Source organism: Manis pentadactyla, chromosome 11, assembly GCF_030020395.1.
Source record: "Manis pentadactyla isolate mManPen7 chromosome 11, mManPen7.hap1, whole genome shotgun sequence".
Classification (NCBI taxonomy): Eukaryota; Metazoa; Chordata; class Mammalia; order Pholidota; family Manidae; genus Manis; species Manis pentadactyla.
In genome coordinates, this window is record NC_080029.1 from 11731043 (window position 1) to 11757083 (window position 26041).

Below are 26041 nucleotides of genomic sequence, written 5' to 3' on the forward strand. Positions count from 1 at the left end.
CAAGATGCCCATGTGACTCAGGAACACATTAAAGTTTGTGGTGGTACCCAACATAGCTGGGACTCAGGAAACTTGTAGAATGAAGGAATTAACCAGAACTTGTTCTTCTAGTCTGTTTCTCATGACACAAGAACAGATGGCATAACCTCATTCCTGATGACCAAAAACAGGTACATAATTTGCAGGGCACAGTGCAAAAATGAAAATTTGGGGCCCCTTTTCAACAAATCATTAAGAATTTCAAGATGGTGACAGCTGGACCTAGGGCCCTTCTGAGAGTGGGGCCCTCTGGGAATGCATGGGTCCCAGGCCCATAAAGTTGGCCTTGATGATAAGATAGGAAAGGGTTGGATCATTCTGGACTCATTCATCTCAGTCAAGATAAGTTATGAGATTTCTGCTTTGTTTTATTCATTTTGGTAACAAATTTTAATTAAAAAGTCATTATAATTAAAAAGCTCCAACCCTCATCTTTTTTGATGTTTATTTTTTCTCAATATGCAAATAGAAATGGTATCAAATGGCTGTGATTCCAGTGTCAATAATTCTTTCAAAAATACAAATACGTGTCTATTAAAACATGAATGGAAGCTTAATGTAGGAAAAGACAGCTTGTGCTCATTTATTTTATTGACAGTGTACAGATTTTGATATATTGCATTACAATACTGACTAATAGATTTCTTATAAAGATTTAGTTCATATTGACTCTAGATTTTTCTTCACAATAAAAATAAACTCATGCCAGTGTTTAGTAACCAATAATATCAATTCATTCAAATTCAGTGACAGTTTCATTAAACTAAGAATCTCATTATCACAGAGCATTCACAGTGCAGGAGGTCACAGTTATTGAAAAAATAAATAGCGGGATAAATATATTTGTTATTTACAACTTTTCAACTTATCGCTCCTGCTTTGCCGGTTAGAATGAACAAAGATGGCGGTGTTCGGCCCAGCATGCCAGAAATGTCTTGTGGGGGACTCGAGTGATTGCATAACAGTCTCAGAAGTTCTTGGTTTTGGTTTGTACGGAGTTCTTTCTGAACACAAGAGCCCTCTGATTCTATCAACCTGCTATTTGGAAGATCATGGCTGGGCCCCAAGAAGATCCCATAGCTCTGCAGAAACTGCCCAGCCTGTCTCTTGGGCACCTGGGACGCGCTGGCCTCTCTCCTCTGCTTGGCGCTTTCCTTGGCAGCTTCTGCCTCTGCCCACAGGCCTGGCCCCATCTGGCAGGCAGCCCTCTTTCCCTTCCAGGTAATCAAGGCTCTCTTTGTGTGCAGACACCCAGCAACTAACTACTCCAGGCTGGCAGCTGCTAGACAGGGGACACATGCAGAGGGCGCCCTGCCAGGGAACATGTGCTCTGAACTAGGCACCCAGCCTCCCAGACTAGCAGCCCCCCGAGGAGGCTCCCCAAGAGTTGGTCACAGAGGTTCAGCCACAGCTCTGTCTGGGGTCCCCAAATATCCTTGATCCAAGCCATGTTGAGGAAGCTCCAGGAAATGTTCTACAGCTCGGAGGGCACCTCTGGAGGGCAGGGATGCCCTGGCAACCAGAAAAAAACCCATTAGAACATCTGATTTAGAAAAACAGAGCTGCCTTGCTCATACCCGTTATTTTCAGTGGGAGGAAAGCCTCACTCCTTCTGTTGAAAGGGGACTGCGTGTCCACCTGGATACTGGGGAATTCCTATCTTATGCAGTCTGGAGTGGGAGCAGGGAGGGCTCTGTTGTCTGGGACCCTCCCTTCAGGCACAAAGGCTGATCTTGCCAAGCCATGAAACCTGAAACCAGAAGCTCACATACTTTCTCTTGATAGCTTAAAAACTTGTTTTCTGGTGGTGGGGTGGGAAGGGCACATACTTTCTCCAGGATTAAGGGTTTTATTGGCCTTGACCACAGAAAAGTCCCAACCAACACTTTGCATAAAAAACAACTGTTTGAATTCTGGCAACAGTGGGAATAGGTGTGGATTAAGCCCGTATTTATCGTCAGGCTTTCAACCAAGGAGCAGCCCATCCCAGACCCGCACACGTAATGGATGGAAAGGGCTGGGCGTTCACACAGGTGCAGCGGGTATTTTCAACTCCAGAGCTGCCTCCCATTGGCTCTGGCTCTGTGTCAGGGCATTCAGGCAGCAGACACTTTCCCAGACTAGAAGAAAGGGTTCTCAGCCCCTAAGCGCGGAGGGTACACGGCCTTCACACCTGGACCGCCACACTGTAAGAGGTGCCTTAGAAGCACTAAGGTGAAAGGTGACACGAGGCAGGGCCACCAGCCCCTGGCAGTGTGTGAGGGTTCAGCAGAGGTGAACGGAACCATTTGTCATTGAAATGTTAGAATTTTTAAAATCCTCATAAAATAATCAAAGCTCTAATATCACCCAGCTGGCTTCCTGTTGGGATGGAAAAAATAACTCTGCCCAGGTGGCAGAAGGGGGAGGAAAGGGCCTCTTCCCCTCATTTCACGCCGGCATCTGTTTCCTTGAGGTTGGGCAGCACTGTGACCTGCCTGACAGTCTCCCGTTGGCCACTAGACTTGAAGGTGAGCACAGAACGTGTGTCCCAATTTAGTTTTCCTTATAAAGAAGCAAATGCAGCAAACATCCTAAACGTCTTTTAGAAATTGCTACCTCGGGGGACTGTGCCCTTTGGGGGAATGTCCTCTGTGGCACGGCAAAGCGCCCTGCAAAGCCAGGTGTGCAAAAGTCTGGGCTTGAGGTGAGCAACAAAATCTGTGTCCCGCCTGTGTCCGCCTTGTGGGATGGATCCAGGGACAGACCTTCTTGTTCTGCCACCCATGTGATGGACATAGTGGGGAAGATTTACCAGGCGCTGGAGGGGCCCCTTCTCCAGGCTTGAGAAGGCCCCAAGGAAACCTTCAGGCTTAGAGACCTGAAATACCCAGAGTAAGTGCTCATGGCTGGTGTGGGTGCCCAGATGCTCTGGGTGAGTCCCTGCACACAGAGAGGGCAGCGGCTGGGGGCAGCACTTTGAGGTGGGCTGGGGGTGGGGATGATGGACTACCTGCCACCCAAGAGCTGCCAAGAGAGCGTTTTCAGAAATTTCTGGGATTTCTATGGCCATGACGTGGCAACGAAACTTTTGAGACATGAACCATCTCAGGTGCCCTGGACACATCTGTTAACTGCCCCAAGGGGAGGAAGACACACAGAAATCATGTTCAGAGGGCATTAGAGGGGCCTAGGGATGCTTAAATCATGGTATAAGGGAGTGATCTCCTGCAGATTTTTCACCCTAACAGGCAAGCTCCTTGTTTATTCAAGCCATGAGCATCTGCTGAGAGCCTGTGACATACACAGTACAGCCATTTGTCTCAGCTGGTGGGGGGGGAACACAGCGTGCAAGGGACGGGAAGATGGGGGAAGAGAAGGAAGAGACCACCCTGCCCCTCAGTGCCTACTCCGTGCCCGAACCCCAGCTTACTGAGGAGCCCCCAGCCCCAGCTGAAGGGTCTCTGCCTCTCTCCCGGGAGGCCCCGATATGGCAGCCGAACCCGCACTGCCCCCACACGGGAACCCCTGGCCCATCTCACGCCTGGGGAGGGCAAGCAGGGCATGGCAAGTAGCTTCAGCCCCTGGTGCTGGGGTTCTCCCCTGCTTTTCCCAGCAGGAGGAGCTGCCCCTCTCCCAGCCCACCCCACCTCTGTCCACCCTGCCTTAGGAGAGGGAAGGGGGCCTCTGCCTCAGGGAGGAGAACACCAGGAGCAAAGAAGGGTGTCCGGCAAGGACGCCACCGCACCCTTCCGGATTCCCACCTGAATGTGGATCTGGTGTTCCCTGAGTGCAGGGCTCCTGTTGATGCTGCAGGGTTGGCAGGTCCTCATCAGAAGTGAATTGGGGTGGCTTCTTCCCTAGGGACCTAGACTCTGGGCAGCCCAGGAGAGGGTTTTGGTCGGGGCCTGCAGGACCACCATAGGGTGGTGTGCATGCCTCCTTGGCTTAACCTGGCACCAGGAGGTTATACCTCATCAGCTGCTTGGGTGGGTAAAGGTAGGGGATTGACAGGCAGAAGCAAGAAACAGCCCTAACAGGTGTGGGGGTAACGAGCAGGTGAAAACACACATGGGCAGTGAGGTCTGTGCACACGACATGGGTTATGGGACAGGTGGGTCAAGGGTGCGACTCCAACCTGCCCACGGCGTCTTAACCATTAGCGTCTCACTACACCTGACCCAGAACCAAGGGCCGGGTTCTCAAACACCACACGTCTTCCAACCGGACCATGCTTGAGCTGGTGAGGGCAAATTCCAAGCCAGAAATCAACAGGAAGCACCTGCTCCTGCTTCTCTAGACATTTTCTGAGGGCACTGGCTCATCTTTCTTCTCTGCCCCCAATTAGAAGAGCTAAATTCATTCTTTTTTAATTGCCTATTTTTGAAGCAGAGTAATTACTCCGTGCTAATTAGCTTCAGGAAGAAAATGAAGTAATCCTGCATAGTGATAAAAGTATTATTTTAAAATGAAAGCCTAATTAATCAAGCAATTCTTTAAACTTGTGATGAAAAAAATATTTAGTTAGAAAAGAGAATTTTTCACCTACAGTGCATTCGTATATAGTCTCCTAGATACAATAAACGCATAGATCCATCCTTTAAGGAAGTCACATTGGCACGTTAATGTCAAGAGAGAATTAGCCAGGAGTGCTCTACATGCTAAAAATGTTATTTTCCAGTCTCAACGTATACTTTATAATCTCAGATGGATTCTTCAGAGGAAAGGCAGGTAATTAGAAGTGTTTTCTGAAAGTTTCACAAGCATTCAGAGAAGTGAACACCAGGGGACATTGTCAGGGACCATGTGGTCTGTGTCTTGTAGCTGAACATAATTTTTAGTCTTTATCAGGAAAAAACAGCGACCTTGGATAGGGTTAGATATTTGGAAAGGAGCTGGGCCACCAGGAGTCAACTAAATAATTGAAGCTTTAACTCAAACAATAAGACCCAACCACAGTGCAAAGACATATCTATCCCCCTTCCCCGCCCTCAAGGACGGCCAGCCCACGGTGGCGCCAAGAGGGGTGATCATCTGCAGCTCAGCCCCTGCTCTGCTGCTTCCTGACCATTGGCCTTATCACCTGACCTCCCCAAGACTAAATTTTCTGTTAAATGGGAAGAATAATCCCTACTTATGTCACAGAGCAGTTTTGAGCATCAACTTGGGGACAGATGCACTTTGAAACCTGGATGAGTCTGTGCGACTGAAGGGAGCGGGCGGGCTCTGCGAAGCTGCCCAGAGGGCTCTGAAACCCCCGGCATCTGAAGTTTATTCTGATAGACCTACAGACTCCCTAGATGCCCACTTAGCTAATTTCTCAGGAAAATCACCCTTGTCCTCCACTTGAAGACCACTGAACCCAATATCTAGGTAGAGAAACAAAAAAGAAAAGCCTTAATGTGGTGTAGCTACTAACACTGATGCGGATCCAGAATAGAAGCCGTGGTGACAGAATTCCGTCGCATTTAGGCTCACGCTAACCTAAAGGGCACAAGCCGGTATATGTCCTCCTCCTGAAAGTCAGGTGGCCTTAAAGGGCACAGCCACAAATTCCACCTCAGGTCACAATCTGCATGTTTTGAGAAGGAAGCAGCTTTTGGGTTTAAACTTATCACCAATGACTGATTATTGGTGAAGTGCTAAAAGCCTTCTTTCGTCACACCATTGTGCAAAGCTCCCACATAGTCTTCTGTGCAAAATATCCCAATATTAAAAGTGCATCGAATCTGATAGACTTTTGCAATAGAAGCATTAAAAAAATAAAAGAAACCTCTCTATATAAAATTAATTGTGCTTTCTTTTTAGAAACCATGGATGGTTTGCGTTCGTAAATCTTTTTAATATCTATTTGAGGGCTAAGAAGCAGCTGAAAATTGTTTAACATTTTTCCTATCTATTTTTTGTATCAGCTTCCCATCCTTGGCCTTTCACATGTAGCAAACTGCAAGGTTCAAGAAACTCAGCTTTAAAAATTCCAAGTTATGGGTTTCATACTTGCCTCCAGCTAACCAGAGAGCAATCCGTTGTTTTTCGGGAAATCTCTGTTCTTGTCATTAACCGTTACTTCTGGCGCACTCGTTCCAGTTCAGCAGGCTATGAAATTTGTTGGGCGTATAGATAATTGGGTCTCTCAACAGGGTGGTTTTGAGAGTAGAGCATTAACAAAGAAATGACAAACCTGAACTGACAGTGTGTCGCATCACACAGAAGGTCTGGGATGTATGGCTGTGAACTACCTCTCCACTGTGTCTCTGAAATAGCACCCATTTAGCTGTCAGTCTTTCACTGTTTTCTGTATTCCAAACCCAATGTCTTAGTGTCACTGCATCATGGTACACGGAGGGGTCATTGTCCATAGGTGTCACCTTTTTGGTCCCTGTCATGGTCTTTTTGTACAGAATGAAATTTTTCAAGTACGATGATCTATATGACATATATTTAATATTTCATTGCTCATTCGCTGAATGCATCAATAGAAGTGATAGGTATATTCACTTGTTTTCTCTCTTCTGCTGTGGAAATTTGTTTCCATTCTTCTAATTACTCCAGAAAAAGGGGTGGAATGTCTGCTGCCCTGGCCCCAGACCCCCAGCAGGTTGAGGCCTGGCCCCCTCCAAACCAAGAGTGCTCCCAGCAGAAGTCAGAGGCTCTTCGTAGCACGTGCTACCTATGGACCTCACACCCTCTGGCCTAGAGGAGACACTTAAAACAACATTCCTATTTTGTGCTTGTCCCAGGAGACCTTGTGTTCACCCACTGCCTCACTTCTGAGGCTGTTGCACAACAGAAAGTCAAACTGCACGCAGAGGTCCTTCTGAATCAGGCATCTGGGAGAGATGAGATGTGCCACATCCCTGTGGCTGCCCGCTCAGGGGGCTGCAAGCCTGCTCAAACAGTGGGCCCTGAATCTGGCCTTGCTCGGGCGCAGAACTCCAAGGAGGAGGAGGATGCCCAGCAGGCGGGCTGGTGACCAAAGACCACGATGGCTCTTCCTTCCAGAGTCTGAAAGAAGATGGCGGCCACGGATGCAGGAGAGACTCATGGTGGGGGAGGGAAAGAAAGCAGGACATCCGCGCCAGAGAGTCCGGAACAGCTCTGGGGCAGAGGCTCAGCTTTAATCGTCTTCTCGGCACATTGGCAAGTTGACGAAGGTGAAGATGTTAAACTCTATCATAATCGAGAAGCACAAGAAGACGGCGTAGAGAGCCAGCACATAGACTCCCAGCTTCCGGTCAAGTCTCCATTTGTTCAGGTGGATGCCAAGGACCTGGGAGGACAGAGCGCAACAACTGGGCTTGGGGACAGAGGGACACTAAAGGCATTTTACCTGGGGAACAAACTGTGAACCCCAGAACTTTCTCCAAAATGGGGAAGAGAGCAGAGGGGTGCTGCCAGGCATGTCAGAGGCCTGTGAGAAGGAGCCTTGCCAGATGGAAGGTGGGCCCCCGGCCCAGCCTGCTGACCCCAGGGCCACACAGCAGCTGCCCTCCTGGGACTGACCCTCCCTGGGGATGCGTGTGCCCCGCCAGCCCAGTCTAGGCTCCAAGGTCCTCCCTTCTCTAGCAACGGCCCGTGTCTTCCATGGGGTCCCCCCACTGCTGCAGAATTTGCTATCCTCGGACCCTCTCAGCAAAACCCCCAGGGCTATTGGCCCACAGCCTGGCACTCATCGGCTTGGAACCCCTTTTCTACTGTCTGTGTGTGTGTTGGGGAGACGGCTGGAGCACATCCTCATTCAACATTCTTCCTAGACTCTCCTGTACTTCCCTTCACTGCCTTTCCTTCGTGTCCCTGAAGTGAAGCCCCCAAAGGACTGGACCGTGGCTACCTCACCAGAGCAACACCATGGCTCTACAGAGACAGACCGATCTGCATTCAATTCCCAGCTTGGACTTTCCTATCCCTGTGGCCCCTGGCCCATTACTTAACCCTGAGCCTTGATTTCGTCTTCAAAATGGAATGGTATCAACAGGTGGCTGTAAGGATTGAATAAGAGACAGAGGTCCAGTGTTCAACATGGTCCTGGACAGCCGGAGTTGGGAGGCCTCGGTGTTACTAGCCCCAGTCCTAAGGCCTGACCACCGTGTCCCCACCGGCCAGCTCAGGTGGACAGTGGGAGGGCTTCTCTCCCACCAGCTCCAGTGAGAGGAGATGGATGGGGCAGCAAGAAGCCAGGAAATGGAATTCACTTCCTCTGACTTCATCATCACTCAGGAAAAAGAGTAGTTGTGGTGGTGGTGGGGGGACATTCTTGGCACCAATTGTGTCTGGGGGTACCTGCAAATGTATACGTTTCTTTAGCTTTATTCCTCACTTCCCAGGGTGGGGGGGGGGTATATGTCAGTGACTGCACAGAATCAGATGAAATAGGTGTGAGGTTACTATTTCAGAATTGTAAAAACTCACGGTGAGAGCGACCGAGCCCAGCAACAGCACCACGGAATACACCAGACCCCGGCTGTTGATCTTCACCTGGAAAAACAAACACGTGGGCCCTGCACCTCTGGGCTGCTCAGGGAGCCCTCTCCGTGGGAGCCTAGTGGGCTGCAGGTAGGTGCTACGGGGAGGGTCAGCTAACTGTGGATTCAGGTCTTGACCCTGCTGGTGTGAGGACACGGAGGAAATGGCTAGGCAGGGTGGGCATGCCGTGGGCTGGCAGTAGAGGCATGGATGAGTGCTCAGCAAATGCTGGTGCCCTCCTGCAGGCGCCCCTCAGGCTGCTCTGGAAGCCTTCCTGGAAAGTTGATGCCAGGCGGCCCTGGAGAAGGGGGCAATGCTTCCACCGAAGTCCCTGGCTGGACAGGGCCAATGCACTGCCATCCCCTGTAAAGCACATATCCTGGGTTCCATTCCACTCACCAAGGAAGCAAGAGGAACTTACCGTGGACCCATAACTAATAACCATGGTCTGCAGGCCCCACGGTATGCCGAGACCCACCAGGATGTCAAACACATTGCTTCCTATGGTGTTAGAGACTGCCATGTCACCAAGGCCTGGAGGGAACAAGTGACACAGGTCATTCATTAAGAGGTCACTGGAAACCTATTCTTCCCCAGAACCGTTCTATTAGTCCAGTTCCTTAGGAAGGAATCCCTTCTTACCCCTTCTTCATGGACTCCGCATGTGTAAAACTTTTCTATGAGGTCTAAATTCACTCCCTTCATGAAGTCTACAGGAGCTGGCTGGGGTGAACTGTGACCCCCGGGATTCACACCCTGGAGTCCTAACTTCTAGCACATCAGAGTGTGGCCTCATTTGGAGACAGTGTCTTGACAAGGATAACCGAGTAGAATGAGGTCACGAGGGTGGGTCCTTATCTAATATGACTGACGTCCTTATTAAAAGGGGACACCTGGACAGACAGCACAGAGGGGCCGTCCACAAGCCAAGGAGACAGGCCTGGGGCAGATCCTCCCTCACGGCCCCCAGGAAGGACCAGCTCTGATGACACCTTGGTCAAGTCCCCAGAGCCGAGGGACAGAACATTTCTGATACTGTGCCTCCCTGGGTGTGACGCTTTGGTACGGCAGCCCTGGGACACTGATGCAGGACCCTCTGCTATTTCCCCTCCAGGGGCATCAGCCAATGTTCTCTGAGAGCCCTCTATGTGCTTCCATCCTTCGATCCTCCGAGTTACCCAGGAGGGAGGTGGCACCATCCTCACGTGGCAGATGAAACAGGCTTGAGAAGGGCCCAACATCACTCATGCTGTGAGCGGGTGGCCCAGCGTCCTTCACACTGAGCCACGATGTGTCCTTGTGGCCCAGGCAGTGGCTCGGAGGATAGGGCTTTGGTGGTCTTATGCCCTGGTGGCTTCCAAAGGCTGAACTCTTTTCCTCCAACCAGACCAGAAGCAGCTTAGAGGCTAGGGGCCATGCCATCATCCTCTGCTTCTTGCCCAACCAGGCAGGATCATGCTAGCCACACAATCTGGGACCTTAATAACTTGAGGGGTATTAAAAGTTAGAAAATAAATTTTACAAAGAACGCTCATTGCTGGCTGACATCTGTTCTGGCCCGGCCACCTGGCCCTATTCAACGTGACTGTCCGAACCTGGCACACATACAAATGTGCATGGAATGAATAAGCTTGCAACACCAATGTCGATAACCATAAAATTGCTTTGGTCACTGAGAAGCTCGCAGCACCTCAGAGCTGCATGTGGACAGTTCACTCATCGCCGTCTGATCACCTGCCCAGCTGGTGTAAGCCAGCTCACCCCTCCTCCCGCCCTGCTGCTGTCATCTGCTGACCTCCAGGACACAATGCCTTGCTTGCTCTCTGTCTGCCTTGGCCCTGCTCTGGGCGACTTGGAGATCTGCGTAGCTTTGTCCTGTGAGGCGTGATACATCTGGGAAACCAGCCTTCCAGTCTGTCAGTCTTGGAAAATGTAGGAATGTGTAGCAACTGTTTGGACCAGCTTCTGTCCCAGGCCAGGAGCAGGTGCTGGCCCATGGGGTCAGGAGGTACACAGATGCTCGAGTGGGGTACGGCTCAGATTTGGCCAACTTCCTGCTCTGCACAGGCACTCCTTATGGCCACACTTCTCAAACTTGAAGAGCATACAATGCACTTGGGGGGCTTGTTAAAATGCAGATTCTGACCCAGTGAGTCTGGGGTGGGGTCTGGGAGTCTGCATGGCTCACTTGTTCCTTGGCCTAGCTAATGTTGCCAGCCTGGACCACATGTTGGGCCACGAGCCTCTAGGGAGCCCGGGGGCAGTGCCTCCACATTAGGGCTCTCTGCACTGTCTACTTCTTGCCGGGGACTCCAGAGGTTCCTGCGCCCTTCATCATCTAGGCTTTGACTGTGTGTCTGTCAATCATTTCAGTGTCGCCTTTATGACAGCCAGACACTCACATCTGGAATCACCCTTCCTCAGTTTCCATGCTTCTACATTCCATGGCAGCCACTCTGAGATGATGTCCACCCTCAGAATCCCACCTGTCCCTTGTTTCTACAGAGCCCCTTCTTTGACTTCATTGGGAACACACTCCCGACCAAGCCCTTAACCTTCTTGCTTCATTACCCCCTGCGAGGCTGGACTCCAGGGCCGGTTAAACTGCACACTCACTTACCCCTTGACCTTCCATTGCATCCACCCAGCCGACCCCAGCTCTGGATAAACTTGCCATCTCTCACCTGTGTGTCGTGGGAGCTGGTACGAATGAAACCCACCCAGGTTCATGCCACTGAACTCAGTCAGGCCCTTAATGCTCATCAGTTTCTCTCACCATACTGGGTTGACCGGTACCACCCCACCCCCACATCCTTGTCCCTCTGGAACCTGCGAATGTGGCCTTATTTGCAAATATGGCCTTTGTGGATGCTATCACATTAAAATGGAGTCATACTGAATTAGCGTGGGCCCTAATCCAAAGACAGGAGTCCCTATAAGAAGAGGGGAACTTAGACACAGACACACACCAAGGGAAGACCCCCCTGTGAAGGTGGAGGCAAGGCCGGAGTGACATGGCCACAGGCCAAGGAGAGCAAGGAGCCCCGGCAGCCCCAGAAGCCAGAGGGGGCCAGGAAGGATCTCCCCTAGAGCGCACAGAGGCAGTCCGGCTCTGTGGACACCTTGATTTTAGACTTCTGGTCTCCACAACTGTCAGATAATCCATTTCTGTTGTTCTAAGCCACCCAGTTGTGGTATTTTTGTCATGACAGCCCTGGGAAATGAATACACTCAGAGGTCACTCAATGAAATTCTATTCCAACTGTCCCCATTTTCCACAAGGCTCCAGGCTACTGCCAAACACATGCCCATGCTTCCCTTCCCCATATCTCACGTTTTCTCAGAGCCAACTGACCAAACCATGTGCCCTTTTTCCTATCTTGCAGGAGCAAAATGCCCTTTCCCTCTTTCCAAAGCCAGCCTTCCCTTTGGCAGCTTCTCTCCTCCCCCATCTCCTCTGAGATTTCACTTTCCTATTTGCCCACTCTGCCCCCAGGCTTTCTAACTGTCACGCACACCTGTGGAAGCCCATGCCTGGATGCTCCCTCACCACGAGCAAAGGAGCTGGAAATAAAGACCGGCTCTTTGCAGCTCTCTGGTTTCATCATCCAGGAGCACATGGGTACTTCTCACTTTGCTTAATCCACGTCACTTAGTAAGTAAGCCCCAAAGAAAACCACCAAATGATCCAAAACATTACACATGTTCTAAAACTTTGAAGAATAGGAAAATGGAGGCACACAGGCTCTCCCCATTTTGCCATCCTGGGACCAAAACATTTCTCTTTGCTACCTCATGTGCTCTAAGAAGTCTGAGTTTCAGCTCTGTTTGATGTTACATAGGGGATTTCAGAACACGTACATTTTTCTACAAGTACATGCAAGCAAATGCTTCTAGAGATCTAGAAGAACTTATCTTGGTAGAATTCTCTCCGTGGATGGAGTCTGATATGTCATCCTTTTCAGTTGTCACTGTTTCCTCCATAGCAGGACAACTACCATCCCTAAGAACCATGAACTACAACTTGGGCAGGGCAAGGATGCCTGCGCGGAGATGCTGCGGCTTTGGGGCTGAGGCACGATCCTTACCTTGTCTTGCCACGATTAAGCTGGCCATGCAGTCTGGAACGCTCGTGCCTGCTGCCAGGAAAGTAATGCCCATTATAACATCAGGGATCCCCAGTGTGTAGCCAATAATAGTCACCTGCAGAAGAAGGGTGGGGGGGGAATGAACTCACAGAAGAACACCCCTGGAAACTTTGTTTACCCTGAGTGTTTTTAACTTGAACATAGTATTGCTGTTTTATTTACTGTTTTTAAAAGTTTAGAAAATAAAGTAAAATGAAAATGAAAGTCACTTGCCATTTCTCAAGACCCACAACTACTATTAACGCTTTCCATCAGCCAGTAATCCTCAAACTTAGGCATGCAGAAAATCCTCTGCATCTGGGCTGGCTGAAATGCAGACTGCCAGGCCCCATCCCTGAGTTTCTGACTCAGGAGGTCTGGGCAGAGCCAAAGAATCTGCATTCCTAATGAGTTCTTAAGGGATTGGGACCCTGAGGCTGCAGGTCTGGGAATCCCATTTGAAAACCACAGCTTTAGAATTTATCCTTGACCTTTCGGCATATGTATTAGAAAAAAATGAAATCAGATTATACTATCAACATGTACTTTGCAACTATTTGTTTCATGTAGTAACACATTGTGAACACCTTTCCATCTTAAATATTCATTTGCAACATTATTTTAACCTGATGGATCTATTTCACCACAAGGCTATAAAGTTTTAGCCAATTCCTCACTGGTGGGTACTGAGGTGGCTTCTTTCTTTACTCTTACAATAGTATCACCATACAAGTAACATTTATTGAGCATTCATTATGTATCTCATAGTCTACCAGAGGTGCACTTTCACATACTGTTGAATGGTGACTGAGGCCCTATTATTATGCCCATTTTATGCCTAGGGAAACTGAGGGTTGCCGCGGTTAAGTAACAATGCCCTTGGACGTGAAGCCGGTGAGCAGTGCAGCAGGGTTCCAGGCCTCATCTCTCCAACTCTAAAGGCTGTGCTCCAGCTTGCCAGCATGCTGTCTGTGTGTACATCTTTGTGTTCTCATCTTACCTCCTCCCTAGGATAAGTTCCAAGAAACAGAACTATTGGACTGAAGGATACTCAGGCTTTTAAAGATCTCGATGCATAGTCACATACTCCTCTGATAAATGCCTGACACTTGAGACATGATTGGGGCCCTGAAGAGCAGCCAGGTAGAAAGCGCTAGAAGGATTTGGACAACTCCATTCAAAACACCCATTCACTCTGGCTTGCCTCTAGAAAACGGGGACAATGGCACCTCTTAGCTTTGCTCACATCTTGACGGATGCCTCCAAAACCAGTGAATGGTTGTGTGACTTAGGACGGGCTGGTTTGCTTCTCTGAGCCTCGACTCCCTCATCTCTACAACGGGTTGGTTGGTAACTAGGATTAATGCAAAAATGTGAGGTGACAGTGCCTGGCGCATGCAAGATGTTCTTGGCTGTGTTTCCCCTTCTCCAATCACTCATCCTACAGTCTAAGGGGGGTGTGGAGAAAATGAGGGTGATCAGATTCATGGGGCTCAGAGTAGCCCAGAGAAAGCGTGCTTCCTAATGCCAAGCTGGGCCCTGGAATTGAGCCAGAGCATTGGACTAAAACAACATCCCTCCTGGGACAGCTTTGCAGGGGCTTGAAGATGCCCCAGCCCTGGAAGACAGCACTCAGCTCAGCACCACCAGGCAGAGGGCAGAGTGCACACTGGCAGGCTTGCTCCGGTCTGTGCAAGAAGAGGGAAGCCAAGGAGGGGTAAGAACGAAGAGCTGGCCCACCGGTGCTTCATCCATGATGCAGATCTCTAAGCACAACCCAGCAGCAGTGACATGTTTTTAACAGGCAATGCCAGACATCATAAACACAGGAGGCTGGGTTATTTGGCAGTAATGGGGATGCCTCCACTTTTTTTTCTTAGATCACTGAACTATGTGCTGAGAAGCTGAAGGACGGAAGGGCAGAAGGAAGGCTTTGAGTGTGCACACGCTCCATCCGGGGTGCTCAGAGATGCTGCCCAAGGGTTGCTTTGCCCTGGACTCCAGTACCGGGCCCAGTGAGCCCTCCCAATGCTTGGGCTTCAGAAAGGGAAGCGAAGTCAAGTCTGGAGCTCAGAAGCGGACTGTCTGGGGACCTTGTGGAAGTCATGGCTCCTCTCTGGTCCCCAGCTTCTCCAACTGTGCAAGGGGGCTGAACAGGATGATGCATTCTGAAGGTCCGTGCCTTCTGACACATTCAAGAGTTGTTTTCCCCAAAGACTTGAGGGTGGGAGATGTGAAAGGTGGTGAGGTATGGGTGTGCAGGTGAGACTCCGCTCCTCCCTGGCGCCCCCATCAGGGTGCAATGAAAGTAAGCTCACGGCCCTCAGGTGACAGGCACACCTCGCTTCGGCAGAAATCAAGGCTGACGTGTGGCACTGTAGTCTTTACCAATTTCTACTGCCAGAGCCAGGCTCCTCCCCCAAACTGAGGCCAGCTGAAGTTGGAACCCGAGGAAAGCACCCAGCACAATGGTCCCTGTGACTCTGGCCAAGCCATTGCCACGACTCTGCCTTCAGAGGCAGGGTGAGGTTTGTAACTCAAAGTGGTGGGGTGACTGTCCTTACTGCTAATCAGTAGGACTGATTTCATTGTGCTGCTGTTTGCAGTGACGAGAGGAAAGAGACTCTCACACCCATTAATTTGATCTTTCCTAATCCTCATGCCAACTCAAATGTCATGAACTACTTGTTTTACCTGCAGTGTTGTTTTGGGGAATGCACTTTAGTTAGAGAAATCACTGGATCGTTGTGTCAAATGTAAAGATGGACTGGTGGTTAGCCCTACTCAGAAGAATTTAAATTTGCAAATTCAATTCAGTTAGGCATAGTTTTCACTGCCTTTGATTGTCACCCTTTTCTGGGTGGTTTGGATAATAGCTATTTCCCACTCCCCCACAAACATACACACACACCCCGACATCTAGAGGGATTGTAACCTGTATCTGAACAGAGCATGGAAGCGGCACGGTCTCTCCTGGTGAGAAGAGCCGACGTTAACGGGTATGACCAATAGGCCACGCTGCAGGCTCAGGTCATGACGCCCGAATGGAGACTCTTCATTCTCCCAGTGGTCTTGTTAGACAACGGAGGCCATCCTCCATAGCGGAGAGGGTGACTGTGGCACCTGGAGGCTGGGTCACTGGCTGGCGTCTCATGGCTCACAAGTAGGAGAACTAGGATTCAGGTCCATTTCCACATGACCCCACAGGTCTTCTTTCTTCTCCAAACTGCTCCTCTGGGGTTCAGGGAAAGGTGGCCTTAGTGCCTCTCCAAACAAGACGTGCTCACCTTCTGCAACTGGCACCAGGCGTTAGGAGGAGTGAAATGACAACACGATGCCACTAAGGTGTAAGTGGCCGGCAGGTGAGCTTCACAACAGCAGAAATGCAGCTGTTCTGTGACCACTTCCCTCCTGTTCCCTCTGGGTGGGGATATGGGGAGAGGAAGGGGTGCCCCACAGAGGGGTTCCCCGAGCAAGAGGGAAGTGGTGCCTGCTTGACCCAGCCCCGCCAATGAGAGGTTTGTACAGGGAACTGTCACATGTGGCTGGGGGAGCTTATGAAGAGCTATGCCAAGGCCTCTCTGCCTGCCAAACCTCTGTCCAAATGGCAAATGAAAATTCCAGTGACAAATTGAGAGGCAATTCAGGATAGTGATTGAGATCATGGGCTCAGAAGACCAATACCTGGGTTCTAACTGCAACTCTAGAACTCACTAATTGTATAATATTTGCTAATTGTGAACTGAGCAAATTTCTCTCTATGCCTCAGTTTCCTCATCTGTAAAATGGGCATAATGAAAATGCCTATGCCACTGGGTTGTTATGCAGACTAAAAGAGTTCATGTAGAGTTCACATATGTGCCTGAACAAGGGGAGGGCAGTGCCCCTTGGCAGGGACATAGGAAGGGCTGCCTGGTGCTCATCCCCCACTGATTCCAGTGTCTGTCACATTCCTCCAAGGACCCCAAAAAGGAAAGGGGCCTAGTTATTAGCCCTCCAGAGCTGTTTGCAGAGAGTCCACACCACCCCCGCCACATTCCATTTCCCATCAACCAAGGCGGCATGTCTCAGGCTGTCCACGTGAAGGCTTGTCTCCCTCCCCTACTCCTTCCTTGAAGGCAAGCACCACACCGTGCCCACCTGGGTCTCCCAGTGCATGGCAGAGCACCATGCGCCCTGCCAAAACACCTTTCTACTGAGAAGTAAGCCAAGGTCACTGAGGAAGGTGAATGCCCAGGGGGGCTCAGCAGTGCATGAGGTTACTCTTGAACCCAGTTCTCCCACCTCCGGCAGGTGCTGGGCAGGGGCCCCCCGCTCTGCTGCCACTCACCAGCCACACCATCAGGTAGGAGAAGACGGCGATCCACAGCGTGGCGGAGACGAAGGTGACCATGAAGAGCTTCTCCCAGCGGGGCTTGCTGCAGTTGGGGATGGTGATGCACAGGAGGAAGATGAGCGGCCAGGTGAACACCCACTTGGCTTTGTCCCCTCTTGCCTCTGCAGTGGGGATGGGTCAGCGCCAGAAGGGAGAGGGAGAGAAACACGCACTGGGGTTACACAGCTGCCAGTCGACCTGTTGGTTTATTTTTTTCAAGCCAAACAAGAGAACGCTACCAGTGTAACGCTGAGCAACTGGCCTCACAGAATCACACAAGGCCGTAATGTCACCTTGGAAGTGATCTTAAGTAAAAGTTTGTTGACTGAGTAACTTAAGTTAGTCCAAATCATTCATTTGACAGAATAAAGACCATGAGAGCTGGGGGACCTGCAGTGAGGGTATGGAATGTGGATGGGCCCTGGAGTCTGGCAGACCCGGGCTGAAGTTTAAGACCTTGAGCAATCCTATCAACTACACTTCCTCCTGACAGTAACAGCTGGAGTAACAGTACAATAATCAGTGTGTGGGGTATTTGCTTTGTGTAACAGTCACAGCCACCAAGCATTTTGACATTTAGTAGTTTCTTCATCTTTTAAATGGGTACGTTACCTTTTGTAAGAATGATGTATTACAGTGTACATTAAACACCCAAAAACCAGAGCCTGGAACACAGTAGTTATTCTGGAAATCTCAGCTCCTTTGCTCCAAGGTCATATATTCAGTATGTGGTAGATACAGGACTACAGTGTGGGTGTCCTGGCTGGCAGGTTAGACCTCCTTGGCCCTTGCCAAGGGAATTTACAAACAATAAGCCACCAAGGGCAAGAATAGTGTCCTTAATAAGCCAGTAAGTTCAAAAGCAGCTTGTTAGTGATGTCAATGAAATGGCTCTCCTCCATAAAAGCAGTGAGAACACTGGCCAGAATCAACCTTTGTCAGAATTCTGGAAACCAACCAAAGGCCTGTAGCAATCTAGGGAATGTTTACTTAAGAAAATTGGCTGGATCTCAGCAAGAACAGTGAGCTTTGTGGAGTTTTAACTTGCCCTATTTCCATTCCCTCTCACCAGTAGCTTTGAAAACCAGCAGCTTGGCGTCTACCAGAGGTGGCAGAATAGGGTGGGAGTTCCTTCCAAGTCCATTCTCAGAGATTTGGCATTATTTGATCTCTCTGGTGGTTTCCTATAAGACCCCACTTTTCAGGGTTGTCTTTATTTTACCTGAATCAGAGCTCAGCCAATGCAGATAGCTACTTCCTTGGGGGTATTTGTTGAAAACAATCAGAGGCATTGTCAGACATCACACTGCCGTAGTGCCATAAGTGGTGGATAACATATGGGACAAACAATAAGCTAATCAAAAAGCTTAAAAGAAATACCTGGTGAATGGGATAGGAGCTTTGAAAAACTCCTAAGTATTCCTGGGAATCTAAAAGACCATGAGCCTGCATAGGGCTGTGCCCAGGGTTATTTGCATGCTCAGGAAAGACTTGAGAAGACCCTAAGCTTTCGCCTCTGCCTAGTGTTGAGGCTCTGAGCAAGCAACAAGTAAAGGATCAGGTGGGGTTGTAAACTGCCCGCCTGAGTGTTGAAAGCATGCCCTCAAACACACATAAAACCTATCTGCAGAGATTGGAGACTTGTTTAGATCCAGGCGTCTAAGCACATCTCTGCGCAATCATTAGATGACCTTAGGCTAATCTAGTAGATTTTTCAGTGGTCACACACAAAAAAGAATATAGTTTATGCAGAATTAGTTGAGAAAAGTCACTAGGGGAGTGAATCTGATTTCTAGAGTTGTCAAATTATATTATTTTAAATGCCCAGTTCTCAACAACAACAAATTTGAGACATGCAAAGAAACAAGAGAGTATGTCCCATACCCTGGGAAAAAAGCAGTCAATGGGAACTATTTCTGAGAAATCTGATACTGGAGTACTAGACAAAGCCCTTAAATCATCTGTTTTAAAATATGCACAAAGACTTTCTGAAATGTTTAAAAAACTGAAGGAAGGTATGAGAATCATTTGTCACCAGGCAATATTAATAAAGAAGTAAAATTATTTTTAAAAGAGCCGATAGAAAGTTTATGGCTGAGAAGTACAATAACTAAAATGAAAAATACACAAGAGGAGTTCAATAATAGATTTGAGCAGGAAGAAGAAAAATCACAACCTTGACTATAGGCCAATTGAGATGATCTTGTCTCAGAAACAGAAGGAAGAGAGAATGAAGATAAATGAACAGTGCCTCAGAGCCTGTAACACACCATCAGCTATGCCAACATATGTATAATGGGAGTGCCAGAAAGAGAGGAGAGAGGAAAAGGGGCACGAAGAATAATTGAAGAATTCATATTCAGAAACTTTCCAGATATAATGAAAAATATTAAATACACACATTTGAGAAAAATTGACATTCTTCTCAAGTTTACATGGAGCATTCTCCAAGGTATACCATGTTAGGTTATAAAACAAGCATTAGTAAATTTAAAAGGACTTTAATCATGCAAAGTATGTTCTGTGACCATCCACAATGAAGAGAAATTAGAAATCAGTAACAGAGGGTATCTGGAAGATTCACAAATAATGGAAATTAACACAGTTCTAAATAACCAATGGATCAAAGAAGAAACCACAGAGAAATTAGAAAATACTTTGAGATGAATGAAAATGAAAAGACAACATGCCAAAGTTTATGGGATGAAGTAAAAGCAGTACTTAGACATTTACAGCTATAAATGACTGTATTAACAAAGAGGAAAGATCTTAAATCAGCGACCTAATCTTTCTCCTTAAGAAATAAAAAAAGAGCAAATTAAGTCCAGAGAAAGAAGGAAGGAAATAATTAAGATTTAAGTAGAAATAAATGAAATAGAAAAATTAAAAACATATAGAATCAATGAACTAAAAGTTGGTTCCTTAAAAAAAAAAGCAGTGAAACTGACAAACCTTTAGCTAGAATGACCAAGAAAAAAAGAGAAATAACTCAAGTTACTAAAATCAAGAATGAAAGAGGCTCATTACTATAGACCTCACAGAAATAAAATTAAGGAGTACTATGAACAGTTGTGTGCTAATAAATTAGATTAGCTTATGTGAAACACACAAAATCCAACAAAGACCAAAAACTACCAAAACTGACTCAAAAAGAAGTAGAAAATCTGAGTAGACTTATAACAAGAGATTGATAAAGTAATAAAAAGCTTCCCTTAAAGTAAAGCCAGGACAAGATGGCTTCATGGTGATTTCTACCAAATGTTTAAAGGAGAATTACCACAAATCTTTCACACACTCTTCCAAAAGAGAAGTAGGCACTTTCCAATTCACTCTAGGAAGCCAATATTACCCTGATAATAAAGCCAGACATCAGGAGAAAAGAAAACCATGGGCCAATATCCCTTACAATGCAAAAATCCTTAACAAAAATCTGGCAGACTGAATCCAACAACATAGAAGAAGGATCATTCACCACAACCAAGTGGGATTTATTCCAGGAATGCAGGCTTAGTTCAGCATGTGAGATTCCATCAGTGCAATATTCCATTTAATAGAAGAAAATATGAAACTGCACATCATGTCCATTGAGGTAAAAAAAAAAGGCATTTGCCAAAATCTAACACCTTTTCATGATAAAACACTCAACAAATTAGGAATACATGAGAATTTCCTCAAACTGATAAAGGGAATCTACAAACACCCACCGTCAACATCATACTTAATGGTGAAAGACTGAAAGCTTTGAACAAGATGAGGATGTCAGCTTTTAGTGCTTCTATTCAACATCACATGGAGGTTTTAGCCAGGAACACCAGGCAAGAAAAACAAATAAAAGTCATTGAGATTGGAAAGGAAGAAGTAAAACTATTTCTATTTGTAGATGGCATGGTCACATATAGAGAATATTCAAAGGAATCTACACACACACAAACAAAACCCCATTAGAACTAATAAACAAGATCAGCCATTTGCAAGATACAAGATCGATATACAAAATTCATCTGTATTTCTATACACTCATGAAAAATCCAAAATGAAATTAAGAAAACAAATCTTACTTACAATAGCATTAAAAAGAAAAAAAACCTTAAGAATAAACCTAACAAAAAAAGATTTGTATGCTGAAAACTACCAGACACAATCAAAGGAAGTTAAAGGCCTAAATAAACGGAGACATTCCATACATGGATCAGAAGACTTAATATTAAGGTGAAAATTCCCTCTTAAATTGATCTACGGATTCAGTGCAGTCCCTATTAAAATCCCAGCTGACTTATTTGCAGAAATTGACAAGCTAATTCTAATATTCATATGGAAATGCAAGGGACCCAGAATAGCCAAACCAATCTTGAAAAAAGAAAAAGGTTGGAGGACTTACATGCCCCAATTTCAAAATTTTCTACAAAGTATGGTAACCAAAAGTGTGTGCTACTGAATGGATCTATAGGTCAATGGAATAGAATTTAGAACTCAGAAATGAGCCCAAAGCATGAAGGTGAATTGATATTTGTCAAGACAATTCAATAGGGAAAGAATAGTCAGGTTGATGAGGGGACAACTGTATACCCACATGCAAAAGAATAAAATTAGACCCCTACCTCATACCCAAATAACAAAAAAAATTCAAAAAGGAATGAAGATCTAAATATAGGAGGTCAAACTGTAAAACTTTTAGTTGAAAACATGGGCATAACTCTTTATGACTTTGGATTAGGCAATGGTTTCTTAAATGACACTAAAAATACAAAAAACAGAAAGAATAAATTAGACTTTATCAAAAATTAAAAATTTTCTGCTTCAAAGGACACTATCAAGGAAGTGAAAGTCAACCCACAGGAGAAAATATTTTCAGATCATATAAAGGTCTAGTTACTTCATATTTATGAAGAACTCATACAGACTTCCTTTATGCTAGTTGTGAGGAACTCATAACTCAACAATAGAAACAATCCCAATTTTAAAAATGGGCAAAGGATTTGAACAGGCAGTTTTCCAAAGAAGATGTACAAACGACTAATAAGCATGTGAAAAGATATTTAACATCTCTAGTTATTAGGAAAATGGAAATCAAAACTACATGGTTCCCACAAGTTATGATTATAACAACAAACATAGATAACAAGTATTGGCAAAATGTGGGGAAGCGGGAACCCTCATACTTTGCCGGTGGGAATGTAAACTGGTACAGCCTCTTGGAAACTGGTTGGGCACTTCCTCAACAGGCCCACACAAAAACTTGTACTCAGATGTTCATAGCAGAGTTATTCATAGTATCCCCAGTGTGGGAACAATACAATCCAAATATCCAGTAAGTGATGAATGGATAAACACAATGAAATATGTAAATACAATGGAATATTATCTATCCATAAAAAGGAATAAGGTTCTGATACATGATACAATATGGGTGAATCTAGAAAACACTGAGCAAAATAAAAGAAGCCAGACACAAAAGGCCATGTTATATAATTCCACTCTTGTGAAAGGTCTACAACAGGTAAATCCATAGACAGAAAGATTAGTGGTTACCAGGGGATTGGGGGAGGGAGGGTGGGGAGTGGTTGCTCATGTGTATGGGGTGACGAAAATTTTCTGGAATTAAGTAGTGGTAATAGTTGAAGAACTTTGTGAATATTCTAAAAGCCACTGAATTGTACACTAAGAGTGAATTTCATGGTATATGAATTATATCTCAATAAAAAAGAAATTGTAAAGTAGGCTGGCAGTAGCTGTTTTAGCTCTGTACATCTGTGCTTGAATCTTCCTAAATCATTAAAAGCATATTTACCAAAGGAAAAAACCCCAGCCTGCTTATAATAATGAACTGAGAGAGTATGGTGAGCTCAAAATCAGCAAATCCATTCATGTATTCATCCTTAATGCTTCAGAAAAACATCTGTCTTCCCACATCTTTCTCTACATAAACCTTTCTGTGCCCTGTGATCCTTGCACAGATGGCAGAATATAGTTTGTCTAAAATTTCTGGCTCTGTTCTTGCCAGCCCATATCCCAACTCATGGAGGCTGCTGTGGAAGGCATAGGGCACCTCCAGAATTGATCTGAAACTCCACATATAGGGGAATAATTCACTTTGGGGAATTGGAACCCTGGACACTTAAATGCCCGGGAGTGACCTACGAATGACATAGCAGGAGGATCACTTTATTTTCACAGACACCAAGCTGTGCTGGGTGGTTTGTCTTTTTGCCTAGAATGGGTTTCACATCTGGCCCCACCCAGCTGGCAAGACTCATACCCTCCACTGTTTCCCAAGAAACAATGTTCTGTCAGCCCAATTCTACAGCTGCGTTTCAACTGTTGGATGAGATCCATTAGTGCATTGTGAAACCAGCATTTTCTTAAAAAGGAAATAGGAAATATTATAGTATATGGCAAGAGTTAAATATTATTCCATGAGGTTTCTGTTTCCTTTTGATAGATATCCATGTGTGTGTATAAAATATTTATTACTGTAGGTTCATGGTCAGAGTGCAGTGAACTTTCACGGTGCTCACGCTGCCTGCCCCGCCCCCACCAATCTTCCACATGCCTTCAGTCTCCCCATTACGCTGAGTCTTCTGAAAGCCTTCTTCATTAACCCAGTCCATGGTGATCTCCTGCTTCTGTAACTAGTTTGAGTTTTAAGAATATTTATGAGTTATTGGAACTCTACCCAAGCTGACCTATGGCCTCACTGCCTGTATCCACCATCTCCGTCCTTCCGGAACAGGGTGCAAACACAGCTGGTGACAGCTCCTGGTGCATTCTGCACCTGTCTGGACCATACGGTTAGCAGAAGGTGACACATTGTCCTATTTTTCTAACAGCCTGCACCCCAGGCTCTAACTCTCACTCACTCTTTTGTTCTCTAACTGCTGAAGTGCAATAATCAAAAGCCAAGAGAGGCAGTGGGGCAAAGCTCTGGCATCTGACCTGGGTTCAGATTCAGCTGGGTATCTCATGAGCTGTGGTCAATGGGAAAGCAGTCCTGCTGAGCCTCATTTCTTTCCCTTAAAATGGGGGTGATGACAGTATATTGGGGGCTTGGAAACATGATAGTATTTGTCAATGCATGACCCAGAGTAGCACCTCAGTAAATGGCCCATCTACGAAGGCTGTTGAAACTGACCCCGTTTCAGATATTGTATGGAGGGGCCAGACCATGGCTCTTGCCACTGGCTTGGAAGATACAGTCCTTTGTCTGGGATCTGAAGCTAGAATGCAAGCCGCTGGCTCGCATCTTGGGACCTGCTGGATCCTTTCATGGATGTGTGCTCAGCAGAGCCCCAGACCAGCACCTGACCCCCAGGGCAGAGCTCAATACATATGAAATTAATGAGAATTGGGACAAGATCAGAGAAAGACCATCTGAAGGGAAAACTAATAAAAACAAATTCACACACAATAGATGTGAGAATCCCATTTGAAAGCCTGTTCCCAGGAGGATTTTTACATATCATGTTGATGAAATTAGATATCTCCTGAACTTCTATCAAGATAACAGAACACATTACTGGAATAGAAACACTGGAGCCAAATGATGCCTGCCTGAGGAGAGGAGGTGCAGCCAGCCGGCTGCTGTCTGGGTGCGGGAGTTCTGGTTCGGTAAGGATCCTGGTTCGGCAAGGATCCTGGGACACCTTTGGCGGCAATCCTCTGGGGGATATTTTCTCCAGGCCACATCTGTGCCCCTGCCCCTGTGACTAGCCCAGAAATAGTTCCAATCAACCTGAGTCTACCATAGTCTGTTCCCCAGAGTGTTGAAGTTGGAACCAATTTCAGTGTGTGGCTGGACTTGGGGCGTGAGGAGAGGCAGAGGAAGCAGGTCTGAGATTAATCAGAGGCTGGCGAGAGGGGCCCGCTGGCTCCTGAGACACTCCTGCATGGGCTGCAGGAACATCTCTGTACCTTTCTTAAAAATTCCTTTTCCTGTTGAAGCACTCTCTCTCTCGTTTTTGTTAATTGTAACCAAAGGGTCATAAGCAATAGGGTTATGAAGACAGAAACAGCCTGGCTGCAGGGAGGGGCTTTTCATCCTGCTCCCCTCTGGCCAAGAGCATCTCAGTCCTTGTTTACATTCTGTGCCCACCATGCAGCCCCCTGCCCCAGGATGTGGTCTCCTGAACACACATGGCCACCAAGCTGGGCCTCATCCTCCTTATCTGCAAAAACAGAAGGATGTGACTCAAGCAGTCATTCTAAAATCTAGCTGAACATCCACACCAACTCAGGGTTCAACAGATTCCTGAGCCCTATCAAGATTCTGAAGACTGCTTTCATGCCCTCAAGTTCTAAGACCACGCTCAGATTCCCATCATCTTGTCAAACTCACATCCACTATGCACCCAGCATTTGTTTTAGTGATGAGGCACACAGACACAGAAATGACTGTTACGAAGCAAATTTTTTACACTCACAGATCCCTAGAAACAGGAAGCTGCCATGCCATGCTGGGGCCTTATGGGAAAGCACCAGTGTTGGTCAGGAAGCAGAAAGCTCAAGGGAAAAGCACGGGCAGGGCCTTACTGTGGTTTCCATGGGAGAGGGCAGGGCAGGGCAGGGCAGGCAGGTTTAGGATTAGTCTGAATCATTTTAGCAGGCTTGGGGTAGAGGTTCTGTCTCTAGTTAGCTGGGACTTGGCCCTGGGGGTGATCAGGGCAGAGGACTACTGCCTCCTGGACTGAGAGAGCCAGACGGAGGTGGTTCACGCACTGGGGTCCGGATTGGTTGGTTTGAATCTGAAAGGTGTGCTCCTGGATGAGTAGCTTGCATCTCTAAGAACTGGCTAGCAGAGCAATTCTGGTTTCAGTGCAATAGACCCTGGGGATTTTGCTGGGAATCACTGCCTCTAATATCCACTGCCCCTTTCTTCTTATTAACATAACCCTATTTTGCTTGGGATAGATTTTCAGCTAAAAATCTTAATTTGTTAGGCTTCCTTGCAAGTAGGAGTGGCCATGGACATCTCTGGACAAGGAGATATAAGTGGAAGTCTACATGGTGGGACTTCCAAGAAGGGGACTTCCTGAGACAAGCTCAGTGACATGTGTCTCCTGCC

General features: G+C 47.0%; 1 protein-coding gene across 6 annotated transcripts in view; it reads right to left on the reverse strand.

Moving 5' to 3' along the window:
- Positions 1–470: 470 nt before the first annotated feature.
- Positions 471–26041, reverse strand: part of SLC24A4 (solute carrier family 24 member 4) — a 162565-nt gene continuing 136994 nt past the window's right edge. For 3 of the 6 annotated variants that reach the window (XM_036882261.2, XM_057488197.1, XM_057488198.1), the window contains 5 exons: positions 16939–17105; positions 12570–12684; positions 8903–9015; positions 8428–8493; positions 471–7315 (listed from right to left, as the gene is read on the reverse strand). In XM_036882261.2, coding sequence (XP_036738156.2) covers positions 7136–7315; positions 8428–8493; positions 8903–9015; positions 12570–12684; positions 16939–17105 — 641 coding nt within the window. In that variant the 3' untranslated portion in view covers positions 471–7135. The remainder of the gene's footprint in view (positions 7316–8427; positions 8494–8902; positions 9016–12569; positions 12685–16938; positions 17106–26041) is intronic. The other 3 variants (XM_057488196.1, XM_036882265.2, XM_036882263.2) reach the window with 1 other exon arrangement.